This window comes from Dendropsophus ebraccatus, chromosome 7 (genome assembly GCF_027789765.1).
Source record: "Dendropsophus ebraccatus isolate aDenEbr1 chromosome 7, aDenEbr1.pat, whole genome shotgun sequence".
Lineage (NCBI taxonomy): Eukaryota > Metazoa > Chordata > Amphibia > Anura > Hylidae > Dendropsophus > Dendropsophus ebraccatus.
The window spans coordinates 121,143,498-121,164,417 of NC_091460.1; the positions used below are offsets into that span (position 1 = coordinate 121,143,498).

The 20,920-nt window shown below is 40.1% G+C and overlaps 1 protein-coding gene across 1 annotated transcript in view; it reads left to right on the forward strand.

Annotated features, from left to right (window-relative positions):
- The window catches only part of GRID2 (glutamate ionotropic receptor delta type subunit 2), a 797,500-nt gene that overhangs the window by 581,815 nt on the left and 194,765 nt on the right, over positions 1-20,920 (forward strand). The window contains exons 9-10 of the mRNA XM_069976784.1: positions 1,474-1,575; positions 18,895-19,092. Coding sequence (XP_069832885.1) covers positions 1,474-1,575; positions 18,895-19,092 — 300 coding nt within the window. The remainder of the gene's footprint in view (positions 1-1,473; positions 1,576-18,894; positions 19,093-20,920) is intronic.

Genomic DNA, 20,920 nt, shown 5'->3' on the forward strand with positions numbered 1-20,920 from the left:
CTATGTTTATACAGTAAAAGTGTGTTTATAGTGTTTTTAGGGAAATGTGCACCTGCATGAAATTAACCCCTCATCTTCGGTGGTATTTATAACTTTATGAAAAAGCGCTTTTACAAATTTGCTAAATCATGTGATATTGCTGAAATGTGTTCTTTAATATGTTAGAGTCATATGATGAATGGTTATTAACTGAGGATTACTTTATTGAAAGATTTGATAGCTAGTCTAAGCAATGTTTATGACCGTGTTATGTTATTTGTTACAAATGGTCAGATTATTGGGAGGGAACATTTCTTATGTACCATGAAGCTTCCACCATTATAAGGGGTTCTGGCCTTTCAGTGACCCTAGAAGGGGTATATAATACAGCTTAACCGGTAGCCGCAGAAATTGGTTACAGCTCTAGGGAGTCCTGGAAAAACAAGGATACAGCCTATGGCCTATGGCTATATTCATGTTTTCCATGCAGTCTTAGGGCTGCATCCAACTTCTGCAGCCAATCAAATCAATTGCCACATGTTCAGGTTTGGACAAAATACTGTACATACAAAAAAAAAATGCAAAATATAACTTATTGTGAATAAAATAAACTATGCAGGTGACACAGTGAGCTCTTAGCATCTGGGTCAGGCGACTTGATGAAACGCTTAGTTGCCATAGGCATTAAAGGAGAAGTATGTCCGTGTTTAAAATCTGGCAGCTGGCAGGGGCATGGGGGAACTTGTTCAGGAGTAGGAAATTACCTCTCCTCGTACCCACGGTGAGCGGCAGGACCAGTCCCAGGACCCCTCGCAACTCGGAGCTCGGGGGAAAAGGCCTGTCCTGGCTGATGGACTGGCCCTCCACCAATCAGTGACTGGGGCAGCATCTCTCACCAGTCACTGACTTGCTGAGCGGCCAGTCCATCACCGGGTCATGACATGTCAGAGATCCCGGGCACGGGAAGAGGTAAGTTCATACTCCTAATCAAATTCCCCCCTGCCAGATTCTAACAACATTCGGATTTCTTCTTTAAATGCATCAGGTAAATGTTGCACAGTAATCTTAACCCAGGTCTTGAATCTGACAGCGAGATATCACTTTTGTTTCGTCCTTGGAAATATCCATCTGGTACCAGTTCTACACCTGGTTGTGACCCATGACTCTATTCCTAAGTACACCGCCTTCTCGTCCTCTGGCCTGCTGCTTCTGACCCATGGCTCTGTTCCTGGATAACACAGATAAAGCTTTTCCAGCCTATTGTTAAGCTTTATGAATTGTCATTGTGTCATCACAGTTTCAGAGAATATTTATTTTGCTGTAATGGTCTCACTATTTAAAGGTTTGATATTCACTGTTGGAACATTTTTACATGAATGCCTCAATTCACTGGCGCTTAATGTGTTGTGTATAATAATTTATTAATGTCATTTCCTTGTATTACTGAATCAATAAGCTTTGATCCTGACAGTTGTTTTTTTTATTCTTTCGCAGCTTGGTTCATGGAATCCTGTGAGTGGACTGAATGGTTCTTTGACAGATAGGAAGTTAGAAAACAACATGCGAGGAGTAGTGCTGCGAGTGGCCACAGTGCTGGTAAGAATGCTTTCAATAGACAACAGTTTAAAAATTAAATGAAGATTAATAGAAAAGTATTTTGTATGTCACCAAAAATATAGCCTTAAAATAACTCTTTTAAACCAGCATTAACTATGCGAAAGGATTAAATAAAATCACATCTTAGAAATTACTATAAGCTGTATTAAAAACTTAAAATGTACGCTCAGCTTTTTTACTTTTTATGTTATTTTTTTTTACTTTATAAATTTCATCACTTGCTTTCTACTAATCCTGACTTATAGCTAGTATTACAATCAGGAGCTGTATTTATAATTCTGCTGCACTGAATCTTCCAGTATTCTTTAAAGGGGAACTCCAGATATAGCATATAGCATTACTTACCTATCTATCCCAGTTTCTAAACTACCAAAAATCCATTTCTTTGGGAGGGGGGGTTGTTCTGTATTGTGTTTGTGTCCTTCCTGGTTGAGCAGTTTCTAGAATACAATGCTTTCCCTCAGCTGATCATCACAGTTCCCCACCCATCACAATCAGTGATGCACCTGCTTCTGGCCATTCAGAAATGGTGGATCACTCAGGGGATTGGGGGATCCAGCCAAGCCTCCTGTGACATCATGCCCTGCCCCCTATCTGCATCATCAGCCTGTCCTCAGCAAACACACACAATGTGAGACAGAGGCATGGAAGATTTGTCTTCTAAGGTGGGATAGAAGAAGGAGCAGAAGACAATGTGAATTGGCACAGGGGCCATTTTTTTTCACTTCCTGGATTTCTATCAGCTACCATTGTGGCAGAGCCACACAGATATAGTAATACATTGTATACAGACATCTATATAACTTTTAATGTAATTTTAATAGAAAACAAGTTTTTCTTATCCGGAGTTCCCCTTGAATGGTTGTCCGTATTCACATTCTGAAAAGTGTAGTCTTCACTACAGTATGATATTTATGTGGTATACAGTATATGTGGTTTGGTTACATGACGTCATGAAAGTTCACCTTTGGATGTCATGCGGCTTGAGGTAGTTAACAAATAATAACATGAGAAGCCTGCTTTGTGACTGGTAGAGATGAAGATGGCATCCGCACATCTGGAAAAAAAAAATGTTTGTTCACCTGTCCTCTCTGGTGTCCTTCTCCGGGTCTCTGGTGTCTTCATCCACCTCCAATCAACTGTCACTCCCAAGATGAGAGGGACAGCCTGCTCAGCCAATCACTGACTGACTGAGACGGGACATCCAGTGATTGGCTGAGGGGGCTGTCACTTTAGAGACAGGAATGAAAACATGCTCAGTCAATCACTGGCTGCAGCTCTTTACATTCTCAATCAGTGATTGGGATTTTGGGGGCTGCAGGGGACACTGGAAAATGGAGAAGAAGGACATGGGGGGAGGTAAATATAGATGAGCAAACTTTGTGAAGCGCACTAAAACAGCTAAACGCCTTTACGTCAACGTCGGTGAACCTGCTGAAGCAAACTTTGAAAAGTTTACTCGTCTAGTGACTAAAATTGGTGAGATCGTGGCATGCAACTGCATCATGGGTGGGTTCTCATGCCTACAATAAAATAAATGGCAAGTTGTTCTAAGACATTAGACCATCAGGTAAAGGGATAGATTTGATATTGTGTGCCACTGTGACTTCTGGTCCAGGGGAGGCTAGACAGTGGTTAAAGACTGTTCTTTACACAGCCACAAGTCATCTGTTACCATTTTTAGTCAAATGCATGCATCTACTGTATGTGAGGGCCATCAAGCACTGTGAAATGATCCAGGGAAAGATTGAAGGAAAGCTAGTTATGGTCACTTTTTGACATTTGTTTCCGTTCATTATCCATATACTTGAACTCCTGACTGCCATCTACATTGGTCATTTGTGCCCTCATATCTACTCTTCATATTGGGTTTCTACCATCAATGGCTGAGTTTCTGTTCTCGTTGTATGTTACCTGCTAGTAATACATGCTTTCATTTTTTATTTTTTTTTTTGTTCTTGTGACCCAAAAAAGATCATAGGTCATATGTGATGCCAGATTTCGGGGACAAAAAGAGAAAAGAAAAAAAAAAAAAAAAAGATCTGTAGCTTTACAAATTGATACAAAATGTCATACTGTGCAAATAAATTAAAGGACAAGTGCCATGAAAAACTTTTTTCCCAGTAATTGAAGCACATTACAAAGTTATATAACTTTGTAATGTGCTTCAATCATCTGTCTGCCTCCCTTCCCTGTCTTCCCCCCCCCCTCCACCCACCACCAGGAAGTGTCCTAACTCACACAGACCTAATGACTGTCGTCACTGTCACCAAGATCTTCTCTCAGCTCTTTCTCCTCTTACGCTAGCCTCCCCCCTCCCCTGCCTTGTCAGGTGACTCAGCTTGCTCAGCTCCCATTGGCTGAACAACTGCAAGCCATCACTTGTCACATGTCATGCTTATCTTCCCTCCGACTGACTCCGGCACATAGGCAGCCCCCCCCCCCACCTCATACCCTCTCTCCTGCTGCCATGGACTCAGTGGGTGAATGAGTCATGAGCAAGCTGAGTCACCTGACAAGGAGGGGGAGGCTGGTGTAACAGGACCTAGACCAGCCCTCCTGCTGATGACTCATCCTCACAAGAAGGAGCTGCCTGGTGACTGTGACGACAGTAATTAGGTCTGTGTGAGTTAGGAAACTTCCTGGTGGGGGGTGGAGGGGGGGAAAGACAGGGAAGGGAGGCAGATAGATGATTGTAGCACATTACAGAGTTATATAACTTTGTAATGTGCTTCAATTACAGGGAAAAAGTTTTTCATGGCACTTGTCCTTTAATCTTTTATAGTACTGTGCCAATGTATCACATGCTTCAATACAGTTTGCAATATGATTTCATAAAAAGTGCAATGTGCAATAGAAACAATCCATATCTGACATATATCCGGTGGTTACAGCTGTGTATCTCTATAGTCTTAGAGCTAAATCAAAGTTATTACACCTATTATGGTGCAGTAAAATAACCCTCTATTTTATGTATGACCTGATGTACGACTGCTTTGTACATCTTGTCAGCTATATAGACAAAAGAGGAACTCACTAACTAACCATTAAAAAGCAATATAAGGCTATGTTCACACAACGTCAAAAATATTTAAAAGGCGTCTGATTTTCATATTAAAATAACGTCCGTTTTTGCTGAGATTTAACTGACAGCAATGGCAATGCATTGAAGTCAATGGGAAGACGGACGTCCAATGCACACAATGTATTGAATAACGGACGTTTTTGCCGCGGGCGTCAAAATAATGAACATGATCATTATTTTCGGACGTCTTTTGCAAACAGCGGACATTTTTTATTTGTAGTTCACACACAGTTTTCCTTTTGTCACCTTTCTGTCTCCGTTTTTACTATTAAATTCAATGGACTTTTAAATTAAGCCGCATCCAAAGTCCAATTAGTAACCCTAACACTAGTATAATGTACAAACACCCGTCAGTGCACTAAGGGGAGGTCAGGCTGTTAAATAACGTCCGTTTTTTTAGACTCAAAATGACGGACGTAATTTCAAACGGAGATGAAAAGACATTGTGTGAACATAGCCTATTACCCGATTAATGTACCACCAGATAAATCGCTTTGTTTTTTTACATATACAGACCGGGGCCAGCATGCCAAAGGCGCAGTCCTTTTTTCGAACTGCGCACAGTGCTGGTCTATTTCCAAGCACTGGCCTACCCAGAAGCACTGGGGGCAAGCCCGCCGGCCCCAAATGTGACGATCTCCCCTCTGTGAGGCAGATGCATTGATTCTAATGGAGCCGCATCACAGAGGTGAGGGGGTTTCGTCACACTGCAGACCGGCGGGCCTGTTCCAGTGCTCCGGGTGGGCCGGTGCTCAGGAATAGACCAGCACCGTATGAAGGAATCGGACAGCGGTTCAAAAAAAGGACCACGTCCTCGATATCCCCGAGCTGGCTCCGGTCTGTTAATGTAAGAAAACTAAAACAATATATCTGGTGGTACATTTGCTTTAATAATGTTCAATTCATTGGACTTGGTGTAGTAGATAACAGGAGGTGGCATAGGCTCTGTAAAAGCTTATTTCTTATAAAAAGGATCTGTGAGGCTACAGTGATGGGCCATGTTTCCACTACATGATTTTAGTGGGAAAGACAGAAGCCTATTTGTATTGATGGATGCAAATAATAATTATTATCATTATTTGAGGCCAGCATTATCAATAGACGGACATCTTTTGCTGTTAAATGATGACCTGTTCATATAGTGCTAACATAGCCATACACTGCACCAACATGCTGCATAGGAGTACAAGCTTTTCCTGCTGCAGGAGAGGTGGCGGGGTTAAGCTGAGGCCAGAATAGTGGGGCAGGCCTGTGTGAGGTTGCATAGAAAGTTGACCTATGGCGTGAAGAGCAAGTCTCTGAGAAGAAGCTATTCAGTTACAGAGAAAATGGTGTGCTAGTCAAGTGAATACTATTATTCTGAGGCTAGGAAGGTCTGGCTAGTGAAAAAAGTAGCTTATAGTGTTCTGTGCGGGCCACTCCTTAAGCAGTATAGACTGTAAACCTTGTATTTGCTACCTCTGGGGTTGCTGGCTGGTAGTAATGAGCGAATAGTAAAATATTCGAATATTCAATATTCGTACAAATATCTCCCTGATATTCGACTATTCGATCGAATATTCAATCCCATTAAAGTCTATGGGAACAAGTATTCGATTGTTGAAAAACTTCTATTCGAGCACTTGGAGGTTCACCAAGTCCACAATGACACCTCAGGGAAAGGGGATTTGAACGCTTATAGAATATTTATCGAATATTCGGCGTACTATTCGATAATATTCGATACTATAGAATACCTTACTATTCGATCGAATATCTATTTGATTGAACAGTTTTCGCTCATCACTACTGGCTGGGGTTTTGTCAAAAAGTCAGGTCTGTATGGCTAATCATTAGAGATGAGTACAACTCGAGCATGCTCAAGTCCTCTTGCTTGGCATTTAAATACCGATGGCTCTCCCTAGGGCTGCATCCAAGTTTGTCAGCTAGCGGTATTCAAATGCCGAGCAAGCAGACTCGACTGATGGTGTGTTTGAACCCAGGGAAGGCTGTAGTTATGTCCTGTATGGGAGTTTAAGGAGAATCCCTATCCCTTATTGGCCTGAAATGTGACCTAGATAGTTAGCCTTGAAAGACAGCCTTGAAAACATTAGGCTTATCCTAGTAAAGACATGCTAAGAGCGATGTAGTGGGCACTCAGACCTAAATATATATGGCTCGATTGACCCAATCTGGGTACGGATAACAGTCACTGTAACGGTGGTGCTCTACTGAATAGTAATGTAAATCAGCAAAAGTAGAAAGCATATAGTGGCACTCACCGGATCCTTTTAAAATGATGCTTTATTTCAGGGCAGATACAGAGCAACAAACAAGTGCATTCCACGGGAGAGGAGTGACAATCGTTTCGCGCTACTGCGCTTCGACTGCCTCACAGTGAGCCAGTCGAAGCACAGTAGCGCAAAACGATCGTCGCTCCTCTCCTGTGGAATGCACTTGTTTATTGCTCTGTATCTGCCCTGAAATAAAGCATCATTTTAAAAGGATCTGGTGAGTGCCACTATATGCTTTCTACTTGTGCTGATTATCCTAGTAAAGAGTCAGAGGTGGAGAAGTAGGGTCACTAATGAATGGGATATATAGTACAGAACAAGGTTAACGTCTCCGATAGTAGAGAGACAAAAATCCCCCATTAAGGATAGATAGATAGATAGATAGATAGAGAGAGAGAGATAGAGAGAGAGAGAGAGAGAGAGAGAGATAGTAGTTGTTTTAAGCCATTTGAATAGATTTATTGAATAAATAAAAGCTCACTCGATACCAGCTATTCGTCCACAGGTGCTTCTTTGACAGAAGATGAAGTCTTACCGTGATTTACATTTACAAGTCAACCTGTAAAAACTCTTCATGAGCGAAATATCAGCGTGACAAGATCTCATTGTAAAGGGTATTTATCACTGTTCAGCCCTCAGCTGCGGCTCCTTGTTTATTTTTCTTATTTCCTTACACAATTACTTCTCCTTTCATTTCTTCCCACACACATTAATAGGTTATTGACTATGTGTGGATGAAAAGGATTTTAAAAAGTCACTGCTTAATGAAGACCGCTGAGGCCAGTCAATGGAGTGGAATCAAGCTTCTGCTTGCCGATATTAGATCAATGTGGCATTTTCCATGAAATAAAGGTTTTATCAATAGGGCTCTATTTCAGAGACAACAAAAAAGTAAATTAGTTTGTTCTATACACATTGAAATTTTTTTAGTTAAATCTGTATAAGAGCACTTGGCACTTCAACTATTACATTTAGATGTTAGGCTAAAAAAAAGTTCTCCTTTGATTTTTTTTTTTTTTTACCTTTTCTTGATCACAGTCTTGATTTCAAGGGGAAAAAAAGACTGTCTGAAATATCTGACATTCTTAAAGGAGATGTCCTGCGTCTGACATGGTGTATGTGCATGTAGTTAGGTTCAGCCACCTCTTCTCCGAATCTTTTGGAAAAAAAGAAATGTCGGGCTTCGGACATCTCATTTAACTAACTTGGCAAAAGTGACAGACACAGGAAGTCTTTTGGTATGGAGGACAAGAGGGTCATTTGTAGTTTTCAGTAAGGGCAACAATTATAGGTTTGTTTATTTGTATTTAGGTTATGTCTGGTATTGCCAGTGAGCCCTATTCACCCTAATGGGCTGACCTGTAATACCAACATAATAATCAGGTTTATACTAACACGTCATGCTACACCAGGCACTGGGAATAAATTAGCTGGAATGCCATTGATGTGCTGCAGTTGTTCTTTTTTATAACTGTATGTTTATTAAAAAAAATGGTCATAAACAGCAATATAAACAGTGTAAACAGTGATAAAGAATTGAACCAATAAAAATTCACAAAACAGTACAGAATAACCGATTGTCAAATATAGTGTAAATCTTAACTTTCAAATATGTGAAAACAAAAAGTGGGAAGGAGACAGGAAAAGACACAAAAAGAGAGGATAGGGGAGGAAAGGGGAAGAGCCTTAACTGTAGGGATACAGTAGGCAACCTATCATAAAGATCCATGTGTTTCCCTTTGGATCCAGTTTCCATTCCAAGGAGTCCAAACAATGTCAAAGAGTTCCAGCTGATTGTTTAGCAATGCGGTTAAATGCTTTATATTACGCAAGTCTAATATTCGTGCATACAACTCTTTAAGGGTTGGGGGAGGGTTCTGCGCTTGTTCCTAAAATGTACCTGGGTAAATGGCCCTCTGACTTTTTTACCCTGGAAGTTCTGTTCTTCATGGCAATGAACACCCCATGAGTCCGTAATGTGCATGACCCCCAATAGATCCAATGGGGATGGAATGGATTATGGTCTCAGGGCTTGTTCATAGCCATGGAGACCCAAACCTCCAGATTAAAGCCATGTTAACATGGCATGAGACAACGGCTGTTCCATGACCCGGCTGGATCACGGAACGAATGGTGTCAGAAAAGATCATCCTGGCCGGTACTGCAGTACCGGCCAGGATGATCTTTACTGCCGCTGAATTTGGATGCTGGCGCATCCATGAGCGCCCGCACCTGAATTCCCCACTGCACACAATGGAGCATGCGGCCAGAGCCGCACACTACATTGTGTGAACTGACAGGGTTATCTGTGATATTACAACTCTTTTCTATTCCCTTCCATCGAACTGAGCAGCAATATGACACACAAACTGAGAACAAGAGTGGTGCTGTTTCTGGAAAAAAAAGTAGCTATGTTTTTCTTATCCGGGATAGTGTGCACAATATTACTGTACTTTGATTCTTTCCCAGTGCAGAAGTTAGAGCTGGTTCACACTATGGAATCGCTGCTGAACCCTGTCAATTCTTGGAGCATAGAGGCTCGGAGAGATGAGGCGTGCTAGCCCTCCCATTAAAGCTGATAGAGGCAGGATTCTGTAGTGTGAACGGCCCTAAGGCATCATTCTGTTTCTCCTGGAAAACTCCTTTAATTTTCAATGCACAGAAAAAGCAGCTTAGCTCTGCGGCTACTGTGCATGACAAGGGGGTAGATATGTAAATAAATACATCATTCAGTAATGAAAAATCCAAAGTAAATAGCTGAAATGTCGATATTTAGACGAGAATATACGTTAAGGTAAACCAATAGCTGTAAAATGTCATGCAAATGTGTTATTGCTATTTAATTAGTCCAAACTGTAATTAAAATGAAAACTTTAAGGGGCGAATCACATTCTATAAACTAGATTTGATTAATGGCAAATAAATATTTATAGATCTGGTAATGAATTCAGAAAACATGGGCATTGACATAAACAGATTACTCAGATCTGGGCAACACCAGCGATAAATTATTTTTCAAGAGCAATTAACATGTTATCTTGCTGAGCGAATGAGAGTGTGTTTGCAATTATAGGCACATTTTTTTATATGATTACAGGCGGTGGTCTATGTATTGTGCCATTTTTTACACAGCAGTCAAGAGGCTTTTAAAAGCAAGCCCCAGCATGAATTGGACAATCTTAGTGCAGATTGGACAAGTTTTGAGAACTCCCAAAGATCAGGTGGTGCTTTTATTTTTATACTGCTTTCAAGGAAATACCACAAAACCATTAAAAATGTATATTTTTAGAAGACAATAATTTGTAAAATAGCGACTATGGCTCCACCTATTTTGCCAATGGAATGAGCTGGATGGGAATGCAGACTGCTTGGAGTAGTGGGAGGTAGCAAGTTGGGCTACAGAGAACTAGTGAGTGAACTTTGAAAATGCTCGGGACGTCAGAACTAGAGATGAGCGAATTTGCCGAAGTTCGGGTTCGTATGAACCTGAACTATCGGCTTCTGATTCCCGCTGTCTGCAGCCTCCCTAAACAGGGTGGATACAGCGTAAGGACGGCCTGGAAAACTGGGATACAGCCTATGCCAATGTCTGTATCCCAGTTTTCGAGGCGGTCCGTAAGGCTGTATCCACCCTGTTCGCCGAGGCTGCAGACAGCGGGAATCAGAAGCCGATAGTTCAGGTTCATACGAACCCAATCTTCAGCAAATTCGCTCATCTCTAGTCAGAATCCGAACACTCTACATTTGATTACCAGTGGCTGGAGAAGTTGTATGCAGCCCTAGAGAGTCCTGGAAAACATGGATACAGCCCATGCAGTCCATGTTTTAGAGGCATACTTAGGCTACATTCACACCAAACATGGGCTGGAATGCCTGTAACAAAGTCCTGTCATCACATACATACATGATGCTGGGACCGGGGGAGCTGTATACATATGCGCCGTGCTGTAACGAAGCAGCTACATTACAGTGTGGCACATATTCATGAAGTTCCCCCGCTCGCAGCATCATATCAGAGATGCTACCCATGCGGGGAAGGGGGGCTCCATTACAGGTATTCCATGGCTGTGTTCCATGTGAATGCAGCCTTAGGGCTGCATTCAACTTCTTCAGACGACGGTTATAAAATGCAGAGTGCTCAGGTTCAGATGTCCCAATCGTGATGCCTCTACCAGTGACATATTCCCATCCAGGAAGTGTTTTTGTACAAAGAGCAGAATGATAAGGAGTAATGTGAAAATGAAAAAAAGGACCAAAAATACATCAGTGAAATCTAGGGAATCCCACAGCAGGTTAAATGATCCTAACCTGCTGATGCTATCAGATGATTCTATCAAAAGCTGTGCCTGCTCCATCCACCATGGGTCCCGGTTGTCAGTGATAACCATGCAGCAGCTGCAACTTCTGAGACCCAGGCCAATACTGCATTGCAGCAGTCAAACCTATAGGTGCTACGATCAGTGCGATCTGTAGGGCAGAACAGAGGGAGAATTCTTCCTCTGTTCACCATTGGGTGAACCGGTGGTTGACAGGTCATCCAGAGGCCTTCCTGAGGCCTCCATTGTCATAGCTAAGATGGCTGATCAGGCTCAGCCCTAAGTACACATATTTAGTATTGCTACATGTGTAACATAGTTGACAATAAAATTATTTTATGATTAAACCAACAAGGTGACCGCATAAAATTAATTAGTTAGAAAAATGTTAATTTTGTCATTTCTTTATGAAATGTGAGCATTTTTCACAAGAAAATTGTATGAATATGGATTAAAATTTACTATTAACCTAAAGTACAATATGTCACGATAAAATATTTTCTGAATCATATAGATAAGTTTTAGCATCACGTAGCTATAATCGCATAAAGTGAGACTGGTTAGATTTTAAAAATGGGCTCTGGTTCTTAATGCACTTTCTGGAGTAGTCCTGAAGGGGTTAATATGTAAATGAGAACATATGGTGCACTGAAGGCTATCCTTAAGCCCACTGTGCGCTGATCCTGCCCCCTGTCTTCTACAGATCACTTACTGATAAATATTGAGTCGGCACTGTGCAGTGAACAGCAGCCTAGTGTGACATCTCTGTAAAACATTGGCTGACTATTTATTAGTAGGCATACTGCAGCCAGAGGATAGGCAGGTGGGTGTATATCCTTTTCATTGAATCTCCTCATTTACATATTACAAAAGATAGCCTAACATAATGCTAGATTCCCTTTAACATCCCAGATAACCCCTTTAAATTATCATCACACCCTTAAAGTGACATCCTTAGATCTCTCACTGTTCTATAGTTCTAATTAGGTTGTAAACATGATGTAATTCAAGAAGGCAGCTAACCAAGATCTGCAAATGAGCTGCCACCAGAACTGAAGGGCCATTCACACAACCAAATAGAATATATTAAGGTAGACAAATAAAGTTCATCAAAGGAAGAGCTGGAAAGCTGTGCATATAGGAATCCAATTGTATTCTGATACTAGACTGCAGATCACAATGAAGACACAATGACTTTTTACTAGAAAACAATGTAGCTGGCTACACAGTGAGGTAGTCATGCTTTTACATGGAACATCATTTCCTTTTTTTTTTTTTTTTTTGGTGCGTCAATCAAAAACCTGTATTGCAAATGGAACCTGCATGATGCGTCAACATTTTCAAGAGCATTCGAACTCAGAATACTGTGGAGAAGCACATAGCTTTGTAGTCTTCTCAATGTAAAGCAATAAATTAGGCTCTGACAAACTGCAAGAGGCAGGTTTCAGGTATATATCTTAATGTACAGCTAAGTGCAGTTGTGCACACGTTCTTTTTGCCAGTCCACAATCATAGTTCTAGGTGTGAAAAACACGAAAGAATTGATACTGTAAATGTATAGAATTTTATGCAATTTTAAGGCCACGTTCACACAATGTATTCTTTTATTAAACAATGGCCATTGTTGCAAGTTTGCAACAACAGCCATTGTTTAATCCCAGCAGTAACTCCTATGGAATCCCGGCCACAGTGTCTACACACTGTATACACGCCTGGGATTCTATGCGGCCACACAGAAAACATGTCTACAGTACTTTGTGCGGCCACTATTCATTGAACAGCGGCTGCACAAAATAGACTATACAGACAATGTAAATAACAGCTCTGGTCGTACTTTACATTGTCTGCTATGGCTAAGTGGAGTGCAGGCACACCAGAATGTGCCCGCATTCTAATTAAAAATAATTGATTTCACCCGGCCGTTACTGCAGTACTGTACTTTTTTATGACACCATACAATTCAAAGTAAAGAACATTGGGGGGGGGGGGATGAACTCCATTTCCTATGCTGTAAAACTGATATGTTTTAAATCGAACCTTAGGCTATGTTCCCACTTCAGGAAAATCTCAGGAAGGCAACCATCTTGTAAAACGAATGGCTGCTAATAATGATCATGATCATTATTAGCTGCTATCTATTTAACAAGACAGCTGGGTTTGCCAGATATGTTCCCAAAGTGGGAAACATAGCCTTTGGTCAAGTTGATGATAAAAAAAAAATAAAAATCAGAAGCTGCTTAGTATGATATTTACATAAACAATACAATTTAGTGACTTGACCTACTTGAGAAGGAATATGAGGCTATGTTCCCACACAGTATTTTTGCTCAATATTTTGGATAGTATTTTGCAACCAAAACCAGGAGTGGATTTATATATGTATATATATTGTGTTACCTTTATTCTTTTCTGTCTGACAATCCCTTTCCTTTTCTTTGTCATTGACGAAGGCCGTCAAAAAGATATCCGATACTTGCTATTGATAGCCGTCTATAATAATCATGATTGTTATGGACGGCAGTCATTTGAAAATATCGGACGTCTTTTTCATGGCCATCGACAATGACAGCTGCAAAATCCCTTAGTGTGATCTTATGCCATAATGTGATATCATGGTAACCCCCTGGAAATTTTACATGCTTCTGTGCTGTCCATCGATAGTAATCAGCTGATGCCCAGGCCTGATCCAGGGCCTAATCCAGGGAATGTATCTTAAATTCCCTGGAAGATCCTGCCCGCAGATTCCCGGGAGCACAACTATGCACCCGGGATCACAGGCATTGCAGGCATAGTAATTGAGCGAAGATGCTGTCGGACCAAAAGTCCGACGGTTCGCTTATCCCTATCCATGACCTGCAATTTACACTTCTGGTATTGCCTTATTATTATTGTAAAACAACATGAATAACATTTTATACAGAGAAAGTTCTTAAAAGACTTTTGTGATATTAAGAGAAGAGAATAAGTTTTCAAACATGCACGCGTTGTCCTTTGCTGTCAAGTATTTGATGAAAACCAAAGGAATCATACAATAGCCTTGAAAACTTGTAATTGTCTTTTGACATTTTATTAGTAATTACCCTGTCACTACCGGGATTAAAATGTATTCTCCTGCCCTGTATTTGAGTTAATTTTTTTAATACTGGAAATTCTTGGTTTTAAAGTATTCTAAAATTACAAATTGGGGGGAGTGTTCGGATTTTGTTTCTGAAGTGTTGAAGTGTAGGTGTGCCACTGTGCAGCAAATGTCCCAATGTTTAGGTTAAAGTAATTTCTAAATACTATAAATCTGACATGCCATACAGAGTGTAAAAATAAAAAAGCATTGTATGCTGAAAATTGAATCGGCATCACCAGCCATCAATAAATTAGCAAATTGCAAAATCCTCCATGTATTTTACCAGCAGGCAAAACATTCTACTGAACTTTACAAATTAATGTACTATGGGATATTATCAAGAAAAGGTGGACGTCCATTCTATTGATGGACACAAATTCTATTGACGGATTCCTAGAGCTGCTGGGTGTGGCTGCTGGAGAGTATAATTGCAAGGGGATGCTCAGTGGCGGCTCTGACCCCCTCCTAGTCTCCCTGCCACAGCTCACCCCCAGCTCAGGGACACCTCCCTGAGCGTGCCTGCTCCCCATCCTAGGGACATCTCCCTGCTGGGACTCTCCCTGCTCTCCTCTGGCTCAGGGACACCTCCATTGGCTTGCCCGCTCCCTACTTCTTCACGCTGGGACTTCTGCCCAAGCTCTGGGACACCTACCCTGGTGTGCTCACTCCCCACCCTGCCCAGCGAGATCTTCTCTGATGTCCCCTGGGTGGCATTAAATCCAAACTTGCAGGTGTCCAGCACTGTCTTTCCCCAGCTGCCGATGCTGCAGGTCCTGTCGAGCAGGGTGGGGAATGACCACGTCAGGGTGTCCCAGAGCCGGGGAAGAGCATGGGGAGTTGTCCCTGATGTGGGGAGTGGGCATGCTAGGGGAGGTGTCCCCAAGCTGGGTGAGAGCTGCGGCAGCAAGACCAGAAGGGGGACAAAGCCAACACTGAGCATCCCCCTGCCATCATTCTCTCCAGCAGCCACAGCCCACACAGCTCTGGGAGTCGGGTCATGACCATTTTATCCAGGTAGTGAAGGCAGTAGTAGGGAAAAAAGCACTTTATGTGCATTTCGAGTGATAAGTGTTTATTGGTGATTTGTATAACTTGTTGGGGATATACAATACTTTAATAAAACTTTCACTGGACTCCTTTAATGCAATCAGCTGTAAACAAGTATTGGCTTATCGATGGCTCTCTTACACAGGTCTATTTGGCTTTTAATTGCCCTAAATAATAGGGCCATTATACTCGGCTAACCAGATTGGTATTATATTATTAGTATATTATTATATACTGTATGTAGCTTGTTTGAATTTATTTGTCTATTCAACTAGCCAGTTAACCCCATTTCATCATTTTGACTGTACAATACTTAAAACGTGTAAATGTGCGAAATAATTTTTTATTCATTCCCCATAGCTTAAAATTTAGAACTATCATACAGATTTTGTTTCTACATGTTTATGTGTTAAATGACCAGAAAGTGTTTTTCTCTTGTTTAATTAAAGATGTAAATAAACGGGGACAGCTGTTATCACAAAGCTGTAAATGAAGGAAGCAATTATTCACAATAGTGTTAAGTGGATAAATATAAATTTTGTAATATGAGAAGCTGTTATCAAATAGTCAAATAATTATTGAATAAAATATGGTTTCAAATTGTTCTGAAGCCTATTTGTAGCCAAACAGCGTAACAATACAGATCACAGAGAGAGGAAATTACGAGCCATAATCATCATAGATAAATCCTTCTTATGTTATTGATTTTAACCCCAAACAAAACTACAGTGTCCCATGTGTTCTATTATTAATTTCCATGTGATTGTCTCTTACCTGTCTTTCTTCCTGCTTCTCGCTGTAAATAATACCCTGGGGCCATTACATAGTATCAGCTCGATTGAGGCAATGATGATATGCTTTTTCTACCACATACTGTAGATCTCTAGGTATCTATGTGTTTCTTACACAGGCTAGAAAATATGCAGACACCACAAAGTTTCTATTGGCCCTATTAGGTAGCTAACGGCCCAATTACAAGGGGCGATTATCAGATAAATAGGTAGATATCGTCTTGTGTAATTGGGCAAGCGATAAGCCAAAAAAATTGGCACTCATTTATCAGTTGATTGTGTTATTTTATTCCGCTAAAAACCGTAGCTCATTGGCCACACATGTCCTTGTGTAATAGGCGATGTGCAGCCAATAATGGAAGTGGACGGCTGACCGTATCATCCTGAAATCATTTGTGTGCCTCAAGCCTTGAAATAGACTCTGTAACCCCTTCCCGACAGGTGACGTATGCCATGGAAGTAAGATTCTTCCTGCATTATGCCATATTAGTATGCCATATTGTGCCGGGGCTCTATGAAGCGAACTCAGGAGCTGAGCCCTATTCATAGAGGATGAGGACCGGCTGCTATAAGCAGATGGTTCCTCACAGCTAATGACAGGGAGGAGCAATCTCACTATTAATCCTTTAAATGACATGATGGCGGCACTCAAATGTCAGTGATAAGAGCAGCTCCTGCCACTGACCGATCGGGACCCCCGCAGTTTACCTGTGGGGGTCCCAATCATTTTCTCTGACTTCCTTGCAATCCAATCGGCAATCCAAATCTCCCCCTCTACCTATTTTACATAAATAAAATAAATAAATAAACATATTTGATACTGTTGTGTGCGTAATTTTTGATCTATTAAACTGTTATAAAAATGTACAGATAACAGCATAACTGGAAAAAAAATTTAAATGCAGATTTTTTTCATCAAAAAGTCCCATCTACACCAAAGTGGTACCATTCAAAACTACAGGTCAAGGCAAAAAGAGCCCTCAAACAGGCCCATTGATGAGAAAAATAAAAAAGGCTAATTAGAATAGGACAATTTTGAGCATTTTTATTTTGCAAAAAAGTATCAAAACAATAAAATAAAACTGTGTAAACATGGGTATTCTTATAATTGAACCGACCTACAGAATCAAGATCATATATCAGTTTTACCATAAAGTGCAGTTTCTTTTTTCAATTTCAACCAACAAGTAATATTTTTTAGGTTTCCCTCTATATGTTTATGGTTAAATGAAAGTTGTCAATAAAAAGTACAACTGACACCTGAAAAATAAGCCATCATACAGCTCTGTACATGGAAAATTAAAAGAGCTATGGCTCTTAGAAGAGAAAAAGGGAAAAATGCAAAAAAAGAAAAATTGCTTTGTCCTTAAGGCAAAAATAGGCTGTGTAGAGATTAAAGTGACTCTGTACCCACAATCGGACTTTCCCAAACCGCTTGTACCTTCGTATAGCTTCTTTTAATCCAAGATCTGTCCTGCAGTCCATAACTGCAGGTGATGCAGTTATTGTCCGAAAGAACAACTTTTAAATTTGCAGCCCTGTGTGAAATTGGCGTGACCTAGAGTACCCATGTCCTAGGATTGTGACACCCCTCCATTCCTTCTCACCACCCTCTTCATCATTAGGAATGCTCCAAGAGCAATTTCTTCTATTCATCACCTTTGTGAACACTGCACATGAGCTAGATCGCTAAGGCACCTGTTTAGACATAATGAATAGGAAAAATCCTGCCGGGGGCATTCCTAGTGATGAGGAGGGCAGGGAGAACTGACGGAGGGGTGTTGCAATCCTAGGGCACATACTCTAGGCCACCCCAATTTGACAAAGAGCTGCAAATTTAAAAGTTGTTTTTCTAGGACAATAACTGCAGGAACGGACCCCAGGACAGATCTTGGATTATGAGCAGCTATCCGAAGGTACAAGCACTTTGGGGGGGGGGGGGGTCAGATTGTGGCTACAGAGTCGCTTTAAGTAAGTTCTGATCTACGAATTGGTGCTTGTATGAAGCCATGCAATATTGCCCTAAGGCATCTGTCTAGCCAACTAGCACCCTGTTCTGTCCTAAGGGTCCTATTAAAGGAAGTTATTATTTTTGTTTTCACAAATTAACTATTGTAAATGAGCGATTTTGTGAAGAAGCTTAAATCATTCACCATAATACACGGAACGATAGTCATTAGTTATGATCCCAATTGCAATCGTAATTATGATCATTCTTATACTCTAGTATACGAACAATCATAGTTATGAACTATTGTGTATATGCACCGAAAGATTTGCGAATGACAAACAATAATTTTATGTTCAGCTCAAAAGATGCAATCAATGACATGCAAAATTTGTTAGTTGTTTGTTCATCACTGACTGCATACACACGGAAAGATTATTGTTCAAATTTGAACAATACAGTATAACAATTTTTTACAGAATAATATAAAAAGGAGGCAAGGACCTTAGATAACCCTACTTAGGATTCAAATCCACTGTAAAAAAAATAAATAAATAAATCTGAATGAAACAATATAGAACAGACTGAAATACTGTCCATTTACTTTGAAATGTAATATAAGCTAAAAGTCTAAAAAATGTTAAATTGAAAGTAACATAAATATATTACATTTCAATAACAATTTATAACACTAACTTTAACTGTTGCCATTTTTCACAGGAAGAACCATTTGTAATGGTGTTAGAAAATGTGCTGGGAAAGCCAAAGAAATACCAAGGATTTTCAATTGATGTCCTTGACGCCTTATCTAATTATTTGGGATTCAAGTACGAGATATACATCACTCCAGATCACAAATATGGAAGTCCTCAAGAGGATGGTACCTGGAATGGGTTAATAGGTGAATTGCTATTTAAGGTAAGTTAAAATTATGTGTTTAATTACAATAGATAGAGGCTAAATTACTATTCATTCTACATAAATGCCCCCACAATCCAGCCACCATTCAGTAACACCAGATCCTAAATGCATAAAAATTTCAAATCAAATTAGAGCTATAGTTCATTAGATGGCAGCCAGATTACACTAGGTTTATTTTATTTTGTAATTCCCATAGCAAAAAAATAAGAACGGTCCGCTTTGCTCATTTTATTTCTAGATCTTTTTGTTTTCTAGAAATGTAGGTGACACTTGAAAGGCAATTGAAAGGTTGTAATGAGCACTCTAAACATACCGTAAGGCTATGTTCACAGTACGTATATTTCAGTCAGTATTGTGGTCCTCATATTGCAACCAAAACCAGGAGTGGATTGAAAACACAGAAAGTCTCTGTCCACACAATGTTGAAATTGAGTGGATGGCCGTCATTTAATGGCAAATATTTGCTGGTATTTTAAAACAATGGCTGTTATATTGAAATAATGGCTGTTATTTACTGTTATATGGCGGCCATCCACTCAATTTCACCATTGTGTGAACAGAGCCTTTCTGTGTATTCAATCCACTCCTGGTTTTGGTTGCAATATGAGGACCACAATACTGACTGAAATATACGTAGTGTGAACCAGCCTTACAGTGCTATAAATCAACTTTACTGATAATGTAGTATTACATAATGTGTGTGTGATTGACACAATGCAATGTAACTAGAGATGAGCGAACCTCCAGCATACTCGAGTCGATCCGAACCCGAACTTTCGGCATTTGATTAGCGGTGGCTGCTGAACTTGGAAAAAGCCCTAAGGCTATGTGGTAATCATGGATATAGTCATTGGCCGTATCCATGTTTTCCAGACAACCTTAGAGCTTTATCCAAGTTCAGCAGCCCCAGCTAATCAAATACCGAACGTTCGGGTTTGGATTGACTTGAACCCGAACCCGGTTCGCTCATCTGTAAATGTAACATTTTCCTTATTGGACAACTAAATGTACTGGTCTAGATATATAAAAGATGTATAAAAGATTTCCTGATTAAGTATAGTAAAGAAAACCCTGCAGGCACCAAAGATAGTCAGAACACATGAGTCCTAACCCCTAAACTCAAACAACGCAACACTTAAAAAGGGGACCTTAATATTAATAGGCTGCAACTCAAAATTGCATAACCGCTCAATACAAGACATTTAGAAACGATTAAAAAAAAACCATACATATAACATGCACAGAGCCTGGTAAGGCTCAATGTGTATCCCCCACCCCTAAAACAATTAAAACAAAAAACAAAAAAAACAAAAACAATAATAAAGTGCCCTAGTGCTGTGCCAATATTATGTATTTCATAGAATCATATATAGATATGGTCAATATTGGGCAAATGCGCAAAGAATACCAACACCAAGCAAAAATTGCAAAAGATAATAAATAACACATGAAAAATAAAAAAAAATTCTAAAAAGTGTCAAAGAATAATATTATTAATAGTTCACATTGTCCATCTTTCAGAGGGATCTTCCTCGAGACCCTGAGTCTTTAGGACGGAACACTGCTTTTTAAACTCACTCAGACCAAGTTACTGTACTTGTAATCCAAGGCTTCACTGTATTTCTTGTATAAATGTAGTAGAAAAAATGTCCACTGAATTTATAAAATGAACATTCTACTTGTATCATGAATGGAATCTCATATCACTTCATTTACAATTTATTTATAAAGGCAGTGATCATGTATAAGAACAATACATTACTAACATGTTCTGGTTTTAGACCTGGAATTAATAAAATCCCAAAGATTTGTTATGTATTTCACC